This window comes from Octopus bimaculoides, chromosome 10 (genome assembly GCF_046866305.1).
Source record: "Octopus bimaculoides isolate indiv1 chromosome 10, ASM4686630v1, whole genome shotgun sequence".
Lineage (NCBI taxonomy): Eukaryota > Metazoa > Mollusca > Cephalopoda > Octopoda > Octopodidae > Octopus > Octopus bimaculoides.
Genome location: NC_142937.1, coordinates 1043686 through 1059102, shown reverse-complemented (window position 1 = coordinate 1059102; position 15417 = coordinate 1043686). Strand labels below are relative to the sequence as shown.

At 37.5% G+C, this 15417-nt stretch overlaps 1 protein-coding gene across 2 annotated transcripts in view; it reads left to right on the top strand.

The window, feature by feature from the left end:
• LOC106867348 (intraflagellar transport protein 88 homolog) overlaps positions 1 to 15417 on the top strand; it is a 101475-nt gene that overhangs the window by 44981 nt on the left and 41077 nt on the right. For both annotated transcript variants that reach the window (XM_014912200.3, XM_089358285.1), the window contains exons 11-15: positions 10221 to 10291; positions 11503 to 11589; positions 12095 to 12194; positions 13790 to 13876; positions 14948 to 15017. In XM_014912200.3, coding sequence (XP_014767686.1) covers positions 10221 to 10291; positions 11503 to 11589; positions 12095 to 12194; positions 13790 to 13876; positions 14948 to 15017 — 415 coding nt within the window. The remainder of the gene's footprint in view (positions 1 to 10220; positions 10292 to 11502; positions 11590 to 12094; positions 12195 to 13789; positions 13877 to 14947; positions 15018 to 15417) is intronic.

Below are 15417 nucleotides of genomic sequence, written 5' to 3'. Positions count from 1 at the left end.
GTATGGAATTTCGACATTTATTCAAATGTGCGTCAGATGTTTCTATCGAAGAATAATGGTGTCTTACAATTTCAGGGGAAGTAACCCCTGACCAATCTATCAAAGCATGGAATGACTGCTCTACGTTTTATGTACATAGTAAGTAAAATAATAAATGTTTCCTTTTCGAGCCATGCCAGGCTCTCGAGGACCGGTTTACCAGTTTCAACGTCGTGTATATTCCCCACCTGGACAGCACGTCGGTCCGTCGCAGGATTCATGTACACAGTACATGGTGATAATTCCATGTGTTGCCTCTACATCACATTGATCAATTGCGATAATGTGGAAATGTTACAATTTCCTAAGCTCTTTGGAGTTTTATTGTGGCTGCGTAACTTTGTTTTCATTTGTTCAACTGAAGGCAGTGCTCTAGCATGGTCACGGTCAAATGACTGAAACAAGTAAAAGAATAAAAGGTCAATTTGTTCAACTGGACCCTTCGGTGCTCCAGCATGGCCACAATCCAATTACTGAGACAAATAAACGGTAAAAGGAAAAGTGCAGGTTTGAACAGAAACCAGTGAACAACAGGAAGTTCACCTTGTATATTTTGTTTCACCTTGTGTACCTGTTTTGACAGGTAAAAAAAAAATGCATGAAAAAATACGAGAAACATCTTTGTCCCATTAAAAGTCTCCTGGTTTTCCTTTAAATTCATTTCTTCATGTGTAATATACTGAACTGTTTGGGGGTCACTTGACCCACTGGAATTAGCTGCCAAATGTCCCTTTGATAACAAAGAACACTTTGTATAGTTTGATCCTGGATACATGTCTAAAATAAATAAATGAATAGATAGATAAATAAATAAATAAATAAATAAATAATGGTATGGTGATCACTGGAACAACTTTAATCATGTGTCTGCTCAGTTAGGGAAACCATGACTAAGCAGACATGATTAAATTGCTATTTTCCTTTCTTTTTTTCTTCTTAAATCTGTGAAAGGAATTAGAGATAACATCTCACTATATCATTTCATCTATTTGCGATCAGTATAATTTGTTGTTTTAATTTGCTGTAGTAATTAAATAAAGCCACTGCAAACAGGAGACATGATCACTTGCATTGATAAAAATTCATCAGCACCACCACCATCATCATCATCATCATCATCACCATCATTGTTATCATTGTCATCATTGTCATCGTCATCTTTGTTGCTATCATTGTTGTTGTTGTCATCATCGTAATTGTCATTGTCATCATCGTTGTCGTCATCATCATGAATCAGTGGAACGTTAGAACCAGCCAGGTGACTTTCATTATACCCATGTTTACATATGTAGTTTCAAGTGTCTTCTACTGTCGCCTCAGGCCAACCAAAGCCTTGTGAGTGGACTTGGTAGATGGAAACTGAAACAAGCCATTTTATGTGTGTGTGTGTGTGTGTGTGTGTGTATGTATGTATGTATAGATAGATAGATAGATAGATAGATAGATAGATAGATAACGTGTGTGTGTGTGTGTGTGTGTGCCTTTGTGTTTGTCTCCCACCATCGTTTGACAATTGGTGTTGTGTTTATGTCACTGTATCTCGGTGGTTTGACAAAAGGGACTGATAAAATAAGTACCAGGCTTAAAAAGAATAAATAAATAAATACTGGAGTCAGTTCACTCGACTAAAAATTCTTCAAGGTAATGCCCCAGCATGACCACGGTTAAATGCATGAAACAAATGAAAGACAGAAGATAAAAAGAAAAAGATACCCTTTCTCTGATGGATTAGGGTTATGCAACACTTTAAGGCCACACTTTGATCTCAGCCAAAAGGCGAAGATGCGATGGATGTGTAATGCAACTGTGGATGACTGACAGCATAAATGAGCTGAGATAAAGACTGGATGTTATCTGGGAATCAAATATTGCATGCAAGCGAGAAGATTGCACTGGTGCAAAGATGTGATGCATATGGATAATGACAATTAGTTGAAGATGTGCCAAGCAATCCAAGTGGAAGGAACCTGCAGAAGGGCAAGACAGGGGTGAAAGCTAGTCACAAGACACTGGACCTCATAAAAGAGCTGGGAAAGGTCTTCAAAAAAATGGCAAGATGTTGTGTTTATGAAGACCTGTCCAATCTATGGAATTATGGAAACACAGCTGTAAAATGATGGTTAGGGTCACAACAGTAAAGATGGTGATGACGTTGATGACGATGATGCTGAAAGGGACATTGACACTACTACCAGTGATGATAATGGTAGTGGTGGTTGTTGTTGTTGCTGCTGTTGTTTTTGTTGTTGTTCAGGGGTGGTGAGCTGGCAGAATCATTAGTACAGCAGACAAAATGCTGAGGGCAATTTACCTTCAGAGTGAAAATCCTGCCAAGTTTGGCTTTGCTTTTCATCCTTTTAATTTCGTACTGTGGGGATGGGTGGTGGTGCAGGGGGTGTCAGTGCAATCAACGTCTCCTTCCCCTTGAGAACTTCTGGCCCTCTACCAAAAATTTGCTTAGCAGCATTTTGTCCATCTTTACATTCTGAGTTCAAATTCTGCTGAAGTTGACTTTGCCTTTCATCTTATCAGGGGTCAATAAATTAAGTACCAGTTGAACACTGGGGGTCGATGTAATCAACTCATCTCATCCTCCCAAATTGCTGGTTTTGTGTCAAAATTTGAAATCATTATTACCTCCGCTTTAGCAAAAGCAGAGGTATTGTTTTCAGTTGTGTTTGTTTGTTTGTCTGTGGACAAGATATCTCAAGAACTGCTGGATGGATTCGGATGAAACTTTCAGGGATGTTTGGCCTCATGACTGGCATGGACTGATTAGATTTTGGGATCAATCCAGTACCAGGCTAGGATTATGGATTATTTCTCCTGTTTTTTTTTTTTTTTACTTAATTTTTGAGAGCGGATGGGTTCATATTTAGTATTCTCGTTTGTGAGAGCAGTTGAGTTTATTTCAGATATTCTCATTTTAAAAATCATCTCTGGCTAATCGTTCAGAGGGCATTGGTGTTGCTTTGGCAGAGGTTTGCACTCTCTGAGTGACACTGGGGTACAAATATATAAAACCTAATACATGCATCATGACTAACTGTCTGATAAGGGTACATAAGGCACATACATTGCAACCATATGTGCCAACATGGTGACCTTATATCAAGATAAACACTGCATAGCCTTGCACGTGGGGCCCATTTAGAATTTTCTTCAAGTATAGCCCATCCCACTCAAAAGGTCCTCTGAATAAGGGTCATTTAAGGATGTTGAACAAAACACCCATGTTTCCAGAAGTGAATTATTCAAACCCCAAAGAATGGCTATGATGCTCCCCCACTACGTCTGCTTGTGATCAGAGATGCACTTATTGTTAGCCACTAAAGAACATGCTCAACTGGTTAAGGTCATGCAACTGACTAGCAAATCTGTGGTATTGAGCAGAATATTTGCTGTAACCAATTTTTTATACCAAGACAAAACATGTACATGATAACACTTTGAATCAGTTAAAATCAGAAGCCATGAAAGCCACTGCTTGGTATTGCATCATGGCAATTATTATTATCATTGTTGTTGTTGTTGTTATCATCATCATCATCATCATCATCATCATCATCACCATCACCATCACCATCATCATCATCATCATCATCATCATTATTATTATTATTATTATTATTATCGTCATTATATCAACAGTAGAAAAATTCAGATTTTCATCTCAATTTACATTCAGCATTTATCAAGGAGGGAATATTTAATATCAAAAAAAAAAAAGGAACACATTTCTAAAAGATGTAGCCGAATCATGGTTAGAACTCTATAATTTTTGCATGAAAATGAATGGTGTTGAGAAACCTTTTTCATAAGAGAAAGCAAGGATTTTTCATTAATTTTTTTGTTGATAACAAACACATTTTCCATTAATGCATTCTAATCAGATTTGTTAATCGTAATTTTTTTTCCCTTAGTGGAATATTTCTAAATTATTCTGTTGCTGTGCAAAAGTACACCCCTTTAATAGAGTAAAAAGAAAAAAAAAAAAAAAAAAATTAAGCCTTGTGAGAAGGGAAAAAAGAAGGTCTCTAAATTTGCCTTTTGCTTTTTTGCAACATCCAGCTTGACGAACTCTTCTCCAGATCTTTTCTACCATATCATCATCATCGTCATTTTGTGTCTACATTCCATGGCAGTGTGAGTTGTTAGATTGTCATAGTCCAAGACATTGTTATGTGGAATTAAGGCATTGATCCAGAGGATCACATCCAACTCATTCATTGTTATCATCATCATCATCATCACATATGTTGGCATGGGTTGGACAGCTTGACAGGAGCTGACAAGCTGGAGAGCTGCACCAGGTTCCAATTGTCTGTTCTGGAATGGCTTCTACAGCTAGATACCCTTCCTAATACCAACCGCTTTACAGAGTGTATTGGGTGCTTTTTATGTGGAGCCAGTACCAGTGTTTTATACATGGCACCAGCACAGGTGCTTTTTACGTGGCACCAGCAGGAGTGCTGTTTACATGGCACAAGCATGGATGCTTCTTATGTAGCACCAGCATGGGGGATCTGTACAAACACTAGCACAAGTGCTTTTTATGTGGCACCAACACCCATGAGCTTGCAAGACAAGGACTTCTCGGCTTCATTAAGATACTCTGGCATATTGTTAGCACCATCTCCTATCCTATTCTTTTTAGACTCTCTTTTGAGATACTGGCATACAGCCACCTCCTTCCTCCCTATATCCCTCCTTTCCACTAAGTTGAGGGAGGCTTTTCCTTTTTACCTGTTTTCCATTTTTTTCTTTTTCCCTTTTTCTTCTACTGTACTTTCTTGCTTTGCAAGTTATTTGGTGGCCTCACTAGTGCTAGTGCCACATAAAAGACATCAATACACACTGTTTAGTGGCTGGCATTATTAAAAATGGCATCGAACCATAGAAACCATGCTAGAGCTGACACTGGAGCTCGATGCAGCCCTGCACATTGCTGGATCCTGTCAAAGAGTCACACACCTGCCGGTATGGAAAATGGATGTTAAATGATGAAGATGACATTGATGTCACATCATAGCAGATATGTGAGAGGAAGTCACATAACTCATTTCAATACATGATGTGTATTTATTTTATTGATCTTGACATGATGAACGCTAAAAAATGTGTGGCTGTGTGGTAAGAAGTTTGCTTCCCAACCACACGGTACTGCTTTCAGTCCCACTGCATGGCACCTTGGGCAAGTGTCTTCTATTATAGCCTCGAGCCAGCCAGAACTTTGTGAGTGGATTTGGTACATGGAAACTGAAAGAAGCCTGTCATATATATGCGTGTGAGTGTGTATGTGTGTGTCTTTGTGTGTGTGTTTGTCCCCAACCACTGCTTGACAACTGGTGTTGGTGTGTGTCCCTATAACTTAGAAGTTCAGGAAAAGAAAAAGATGAAATAAGTCCCTGGTTTAAAAAAAGTACAGGAGTAGATTCATTCGAGTAAAATTCCTTAAGGTGATATCCCAGTATGATCGCAGTTTAATGACTGGAACAAGTAAAAGATAAGGAATATGTGTGTGTGTGTGTATATATATGTATATATATATATCATCATCATCATCATCATCATCGTTTAACGTCCGCTTTCCATGCTAGCATGGGTTGGACGATTTGACTGAGGACTGGTGAAACCGGATGGCAACACCAGGCTCCAGTCTGATTTGGCAGAGTTTCTACAGCTGGATGCCCTTCCTAACGCCAACCACTCAGAGAGTGTAGTGGGTGCTTTTACGTGTCACCCGCACGAAAACGGCCACGCTCGAAATGGTGTCTTTTATGTGCCACCCGCACAAGCCAGTCCAGGGGCACTGGCAACGATCTCGCTCGAAAATCCTACAGGAGCCAGTCAGGCGGTACTGGCAACGGCCACGCTCAAAATGGTGCATCTCATGTGCCACCCGCACAAGAACCAGTCCAGGGGCACTGGCAACGATCTTACTTGGCTTGCCGGGTCTTCTCACGCACAGCCCATTTCCAAAGGTCTCGGTCCGTAGTCATCGCCTCGGTGAGGCCCAATGTACGAAGGTCTTGCCTCACCACCTCAGCCCAGGTCTTCCTGGGCCTACCTCTTCCACGGGTTCCCTCAACTGTTAGGGTGTGGCACTTTTTCACGCAGCTATCCTCCTCCATTCTCACCACATGTCCATACCAGCGCAATCGTCTCTCTTGCACGCCACAACTGATGCTTCTAATGTTCAGCTTTTCTCTCAAGATACTTACACTCTGACGGGTATTCACATTGACATTACACATCCAACGGAGCATACTGGCTTCATTCCTTGCGAGCTTACGTATGTCCTCAGCAGTTACAGCCCATGTTTCACTGCCATGTAGCATGGTTGTTCGTACGCATGCGTCATACAGTCTGCCTTTTACTCTGAGTGAGAGTCCTTTTGTCGCCAGCAGGGGTAAGAGCTCTCTAAACTTTGCCCAGGCTATTCTTATTCTAGCAGCTACACTTTCAGCGCACCCACCCCCACTACTAACTTGGTCGCCCAGATAGCGGAAGCTATCGACTACCTCTAGTTTTTCACCCTGGAATGAGATAGAAGTTGTTTCCTGTTTGTTTGCAGTCTTTATTGCACCTGAACATCTGCCACAAACAAAAACTAACTTGCTAGTTAACCTGCCTTTGATGTTGCTGCACCTCTTATGTGTCCATAGCTTGCACCGGGTACATCTTATAGAGTTACTACCTACTCCTTTTCTACATACTGAGCAGGGCCATCTACCTGAAGGGGTTTGTGTTTTATCTACCTTCCTACTTATTAGGATATATATATATATATATATATATATATATATATATATATATATATATATGTATGTATGTATGTATGTAGTCTACATAGTGGATTTATAAAAAGAGCTAATTTACTTATCTCTCTGTAGACTGAAAAAAATTTTGAATGACCATAATTCATTTTCAAATGTTATTGGATTTTCATCAGAAGCATCTACATCAATTTTACCAATCCCAGAGAAACATATATATATGTGGTTGACCAAATTTATTGTCCAGTCTAATATCATTCCTTGATCCTTGGCTGCCTCTCACCAGAGTGCAGTCTGTTTCAGGGATTCAGACCAGATTTCTGACCCATCTTGAAGACCTTGTAAAATAGGGTTAAGTATGTTGCCTTTTTCCTTCTGATTAAGCCATGAAAAATAAATATATAAATCTCAGCAAGATTTGAACCTAAAACATAAAAAGGTCCATAATACCATATGACAATTTTGTTTGTCAGTGCACCATGCTATCATTTCCCATCATAAAATAATAACAAAGCAAAAGAAAATGTAACCAGTGAAAATCAATTCCTTAATTTGGGCAAATCCAGTTACAACATTTTAATTAATTCTGATGGAAGTGATAGAAGGAGATAAAAAGGCAGAGTTGCTATTGGATCAAATATTTTACACTGTTTGCTGCAAATTTCTGTGCTCCAAGTTCAAATACTGCTGGGGTCAACTTTGCTTTTCATCTTTTTGGGCTCAATAAGATAAGGGACAGTTTAGGACAGTGGATTGGTGGAATTATTGAAGCATTGGATCAAATGCTTTCTGGTATCGGTTATAGTTCTTTGCATTCTGGGATCAAATTCCTCCTGTTGTCATTTATTTCTTCACGGTGGGAAATGACTTCTGGAGCCTGCTTAACAAAGATGGGTCTCCAGTGTCAGATAATGCAATGGCTGTGAGGAAAATGAGCGGCAGTGGAAGATCCACTTAGGAATGATGGCAGGACCAAGCATTGTGGTTAAGGATTGAGGAGGGGACACATATTTTAGGGTAAAAACTCATGTGAAAAGAGTACAGCTGTACTCCATCTCTGAATGCAGGAACCAAAATAGGTGGTAAAACCCCTGCTGTTGGTACTTTCATTGTTGTTATTGTCAGTGTCAACTTCTTGGTCATTCCTTCTTGAATATGGAAAGCTAGTTTGTCTCTCCCCCTACATTGTGAAATGTTATCGATAATTTGCATAATGGGAATATCATCATCGTTTAACGTCCGCTTTCCATGCTAGCATGGGTTGGACAATTTGACTGAGGATTGGTGAAACCGGATGGCTACACCAGGCTCCAATCTATATTGAACATTTAGTACTAGTCGTATTTCTTGCTGAACACTTAAGAGATGAGTTAACAACATAATATAATGTTTCAACAGCAATTATGTAATCCTGACAATATGTTTTATAAAGCATAGATTACCATACCTGTTTTCTATATTTATTAATACTATACTTATGTGTGTGTGTGTATTCGTATATACATATGTGTATGTAATACCATTATCTACATTCTTGGACTTACTGTATTGTACTCCTTGACTAATAATCCCTGGAATTTCAGTTTTTATCGAACAGCTTCCTTTAAGGAAAACTATCCATTCCTAAGTACTCCATTAGCCAGTATTTGCTGGAGTACTGACTGAGGAAACCATTCAGATTTCTAAATTTCCTTTAATCTGATATACACCTATACGTACACAAGCAGTAGCAGACATTTATATATATATATATATATATATATATATATATATATATATATATAAACTTGTCAGCAGTTCAAATATGCTGGAAGCATATTTGCATCAGTAAGAAAACCATTCACTGTCTTTTTGTCATGGAGAAAAATGCTTGCTGTAAACAAATAGGTGTAAACACATCAAGTCAGTGCAGAGTGTCCCCTACCCTGGTCGATGGATGCTTGCACTTTGGAGTTGTTGTCTCCTTTTCAGCATTAAACACTGGAAAGAGAGGTACTAAGTGCTTTTTATCCATATTTTATTATGACTGGGCTGTTGATTTTATATACATATATATATATATATATATATATATATATATATATATATATAAATGTAGGGATGAGCAAGTTAGATCAATATATAAAGTTTTACTGTATTAATACATGAAATACAAAAAATGTACATTTGTTTACGTATATACCCCTTTAATCCTCTATACCATTTGTATTCTGTGTAAGTCTGACCTCTCTGTATGTAAACATATATACATTTTTCTGTATTTCATGTATTAATACAGTAAAACTTGATATATTTTTCCATCTAACTTACTTATCCCTACATTTATTTCTATACTTGCTCAAGTTTAATTCTCTTGAGCACTACTAAGTGTATCTATATGGAGAATATCCGATTCTCATCTATGAACTATATATATATATATATATAGTCTTGGGGTCAATTTGCTCGACAAAAGGCGGTGCTCCAGCATGGCCACAGTCAAACAACTGAAACAGGTAAAAGAGTAAAAGAGTACATATATATATATGTACAAATGTACATATATAACAAATGTACAAATGTACATATATATATGTACTCTTTTACTCTTTTACCTGTTTCAGTCGTTTGACTGTGGCCATGCTGGAGCACCGCCTTTTGTCGAGCAAATTGACCCCAAGACTTATTCTTTGTAAACCTAGTACTTATTCTATCGGTCTCTTTGCTGAATTGCTAAGTTATGGGGATGTAAACACACCAGCATCGGTTGTCAAGCGATGTTGGGGGGACAAACGCAGACACACAAACATACACACACACACACACACACACACACACACACATGTATACGATGGGCTTCTTTCAGTTTCCGTCTACCAAATCTACTCACAAGGCTTTGGTCGGCCCAAGGCTATAGTAGAAGACACTTGCCCAAGGTGCCATGCAGTTTTGTCTCATAGAAATCACAGTTTGATCATGTGCACAACCTCAATCGATGTCCATTCAACAGCTGTTGTTCACATGACAGTTTGATGACATGACTAGAATCTTCTGTGAACACAGCCTAGAAATACAGCTCAATTGGGTGCCATAATTTTAGAGTAATTCAGTTCCTGGTGGCATTCACTCTCCACCATAGCTGTTTTCACACCTACATATTCAACCTAGAATGATGAAAGAAGACACACTAGAGCAACAAGGGTTGATATGTAAAAATGAACCTGAATGTTGAATTTCTAACAAAGACTTTATGCACTTGTCATATGCATTGTTTATCTGAATATTTTCTTGTATTGCTTTAACATCTCCGTTAATGTAACAATAGATTTTGTTTCTAAACATAAAACAAACCTTTCATCATTGCTACAAATATTATTGAATTATTCAGTTTGTGTCCATTTTTGTATTTGTTTTGGTGTACAGGAAAATAACCCTTACAATCAGTTTGTTGAAGTAATCAAGAATGATTCTCTGCGCCAACTTGAAAGAGAAAAGTAAGTTGTTTTTCTTAAGAAAACTTGATGACATTTCCATTAACTAAATTAGTGTGAAATGGTTTGGCTAGATGGGCCTATATGGCACATGTAGCTATGAACCAGAGATTACAAATGAGATTGGGCATTTGTACTTGACAATACATCAAATCAGCCAATAAGTGATTTGGCTGCTATTTTTAGCAGGTCAAGAGCACTAGCAGAAGCTACCTCACAAGCAATATTCCTTGTGAGATTTTGCTGTGGGTGTGTGCAGAAACTTGCTTGTATGGAAATTTTGTCTTAGTAAAGTATGTGTGCTTTCATGTGAGTGACCATTGCTCAAATCTCTTCAATCAAAAATCTCTCGTTGCTTCTTGAAAATCTCATGTGTGCACATATTTTGCCTTCTCTGGAACGTGTGTGGGTATGTGTGTGCATGTACAACTTGGAGGGGGCTCTACTTGCTTGTGGCATTGTTCATTAGTCATTGTTCAGGTGCCAGTATATTGTTCAGGTGCCAGTTCCCGCTAAGAGGTGGATAAATTTTCTGGCACACTTCCTACTTCGTTATTAATGAGGGAACAAAATAGATCTTGTCATTCTATATTTACCAAGAGTTGTACATCTTTAATCCTTTAGCATTTAAACAGGCCATATCTGGCCGGAATATTCTGCCAACTTTATGTTCAAACTGATCAGATCAGGTCTCTCACACCTACCATACACTGTCATTCTAAAAATAAACAGTTACATCATCAAAATCTCAAAGTTACGAGATAATGTAGGATTAATTGAAAGCCAGGTGACTGAATAAGCATTACATTCGACATCGTAATCTGAAAGCTAAAGGGTTAAAAGTTGCCAACCATCTTAATCTTTATGAAATATGGTAATTCCCCTTTGGGAAATCTAGGCCCTTCGATGCAGAACATTGTTTTAGCCCAAAGTCAGAGCTGATCCTACTGACCTTTGGTGACATACATTCCAACTGTGACTATCCTGCTTTAAATAGCATGTAGAGAAATGCATTATCTACTGTGTCCTTCCATTTTTTTTTTCAAATACAGTAGGGCAGGATTAATTTGAGTGAGATTTGACTGCTATTTCTGGAAGAGTAAGTAGCCTTACAGAGACTCTGTCACTTGCCCCGTGTTGTTTCTGCTTTTCTATTTTACAAAATGTTTTGTTCGCATCCTGTCACTGTGTATTTGATGTTTCCCAATTTTCAGGAAATATAAAGCTGAAAAGTCCATCAAAACAGCTGCAAAAATAATATCACCTCACATCGATAACTCGTTTGCTTCTGGCTATGATTGGTAAGTTTGCTTATAGAAATATATAGAAATATATATATATATATATATATATATATATATATATATATATATATATACTATTACTCAAAACAGTGGTTTGCCTTATGCAACTTAAAGTTTCATAGGTTCCTGTGACAAGTCTATGAAGGCCAAATCAAATTGTTTTGAGTAATAGTATATGTAAACTCCTACTAAATGAGTCAAGTACCTGTTTTTTTTTTTGTATATATATATATATATATATATATATATATATATATATATATATATATATAAGGATTTATTTTTCATAATGTGATAAAAAACCAAGGCTGTGCATGTTATAGAACATTTATAAATGATCAAGACAAGAATGGTTTTGATTGTAGTTTGCTCTTAAATAAGGTTGATTTTAGGGGCTAAATAGCATTAACTTTAAGAAAAAAATTTGTAAAAAATATTTCAGAAAAAAAATTGTTTTTGTTTTTAATTTTTTAAAATTATGACTCTGGCAAATATTTGTTAGGTGTGTCCAGACAGTGAAACAATCACGTTATTCTGATTTGGCTAATGATTTGGAAATTGATAAAGCAATCATGTATCTGAAGCAGAAAGATTTCAAACAGGTAAGTAACAATATCAGAGCTGTGAAGTCGAAACAAAAATCTTCAACTTCAACTCTGACTCCTCTACTATCGGTACCTCCTCCTCCTCTTCCTCCTCCTCCTTCTTCCATGCTTTACTGGGCTGGATATTTTGACAGGATCTAGTGGGTCCAAGGCCTACACAGTGTTCCAGTGTTTGCTTTCTTTGGCAAGGTTTCTATAGTTGGATGTGTAATAAGGACAGACCTTTAAATTACTAGCACAGTGTGTGTGTGTGTGCATGTGTCTAGTGGGCTCTCAAACCGTTTCTGTCCGCCCAGTTTCGCTTACAAGCCTTGGGCTGACCAAAGGCTGTAAAAACAAAAGGAACTTGCTCCAAATTCCATATTGTGAAATTGAAAGCAGGACCTTATGATTACAAAGAGAAATTCACCATTTGGCCATCCTGAGACTACAGATATACAAAGACATCTCAAAAATAAATAGCCACCCCTCACTATACTGTTTTACCTGATGGAGCACTACCTGGTGCTTGCTTCAGACTTGTTAATGTATTATGCACAAGGCATATTTGTTAAATACTGGATTAAGTATTTAAATGTATCAAGTGATGTTATTTTGTGTTGAGAAACAATTTTTTCTAAACTGATGGTGTCTATTTTCTCTTGAGGCGTTTGAGTGTATATGTATATATATTATCATTATTTCACACTCTACAGAACATTTGCAATCCTGAGTAGGACACACGGAATTACCCAACGACGAAATTTACCAATGTCTAACAACATATTGTAGGCACAGACATCGAATATGGACCATTGTGTTAGCTAGCATCTGGAACCAAACTGAGAGCAAACACAGTATCTATCCGGGTAATATACCCCTGCAAATTCACATACACATACACACATAGAGGCAGTCTGCTCCCATTCCAAGCTTCACCACTTTTTGCTTCATGTGCTTTTCTTCGTACATGAGCATGTAGGTGGCTCTTGAGTATCAAGAACTGTTTGAAATTTGCATTACAAACAGTGCAAATACGTCTCACCTCAAGTGGGAAAGTGTCGTTTGTCTTGTTTAATTTGTGGATATTGAAAAGCGTTTTTAGATCAGCGCAAGACTTAACATATCTTACTACAAATATGGTATATGAGCATGTCTGCTGGAATGAACTTTGTGTTATTTGAGTTATCTACTGGCAAGCAAGACCGGTGCAAACCAAAAAGAGATAACAAAAAAAAAAAAAGAATGGTATAAAGACTTGTTAGAAACCAGTCTTGGTGAGTTGAATATATTATACAAAGATGTTGAATCTGTTTGCTCTCGACAGAAATAAATGGCAAAACAAGATCTGGTCTGGGATAAAGGATTTTGAAGGCAACAAGCGAAAATATGTGGAGAGGAAAAGAGAACGAGACGCTTTTATACGCACGCATGCACACATACACACACACACACACACACACACACACACATCTCTTCAGTGTCAATATAATAAAATTCCCATCAAACACTGGGATTGACACAGTGAAATGTCTGCATCCCTTCCATAAAATGTGTCATTCTAACTATTTAATTAATTAATATTATTATTATTATTGTTGTCATTTCACAAGGCTGTGGAGACTTTGAAATCATTTGAAAAAAAAGATTCTAAGGTTGCTAGTATTGCAGCTACAAATTTATCGTTCCTGTATTTCATGGTAAGTGGACATCTCTTCAGAATGTTTACTTTCTTTTATTTATTAATTAATTTATTTATTTATTCATTTACCTTTGTACAATTTATTATAAAGACTTCATCAGTTGTGAAAAATAATTACTAAATAGCTCTACCCTGTACACACTGTATGCATTGAAGCAACACCCTCCTCTCTTGTCGTTATGTGATGTGCTTTCATTTTCAAGTATATCTTATTAGCTACACTTATTCTTTTATGCTTATTTTTTTACTTGCTTCAGTCATTAGACTACGGTCATGCTGGAGCACCACATTGAAGTATTTTAATCAAATTTATTTTTTTAAGCTTGGTACTTATTCTATTAGTCTCTTTTGTTGAACCACTAAGTTACAGGAATGTAAACACGCCAACATCAGTTGTGATGAGGAAGCAAACACAGACACACAGGTACACACACACACACATGCACACACACACACACATGCACGCACACACACACACACACACATACAACGGAATTCTTTCCTTTTCTGTCTAACAGATCCAGTCACAAGGCTTTGATTGGCCCAAGGCTATAGCAGAAGACACTTGCCCAAGTTGCCATGCAATGGGACCGAACCTGTTTGCGTTTGTCCCGCTACAATTTGGCAATCTGTGTTGGTTTGTTTTCGTCCCCTATAATTTAGCAGTTAAAAGTGACCAATAGAATAAGTACTAGCCTCTATTTTTTTTTAAAAAGGAAGTACTGGGGTTGATTTTTTCAACTAAACCCTTTAAGGTGGCGCCCAAGTGTGGCTGCAATCCAATGACTGAAACAACTAAATGATAGAAGATAAACCAGTAGCTTCAAATGTCAAGAAAGTCCTTTTCTCTGGGAATGAGAATTAATGATAAAATCTACCTCAGAGTGGAAGAAAATTCAGCAGAAACTACAAAACAGTTTAATCCTTTCGTTACTGTATTTATTTTGAGATGCTCTGTGTTTCTTTCAATTAATTTTAAATATATCCAAAAATTTAGTAAATTAACTTAGTTATCATTAGGAATATAAATATATATATATATAGTATTGAGTGAATGGCTTTCTTTCAGGAGCATGACCTTACCCAAGCTGAGAAATATGCTGATATGGCGATAACTGGAGATCGATACAGTCCTTCAGGTGAGGTGATTGTTTCTCTTTATCTTGTGATTCTTATGGTAATGTTGGTGATAATGGAAACGGAGATTAATGATGATGATAGTGGTAACGAGGATGATGATGTTGGAGGTAGTGGTGACATCAGCAGCAGTTGGTGAGTGATGATAATATGGGAGGTGGTGAGAGTGGAAATTATCAGTCTGAGATGATGACGAGGAGGAGGCCAACAATGGCAACAACAAAGGATGACAATTTCAGTGCACTGTTCCATTTGTGCTGTGATATTATTATACTACCTAATAGAGTAGCATGTGGAGGCAGATGGCTTAATGGTTAGGGTGAACGATTCTGCCAGCTTGCCATCTTATGATGACATTAATATTAAAAATAAAAGAGTGGATGATGAGTTAGTTTCATTTTC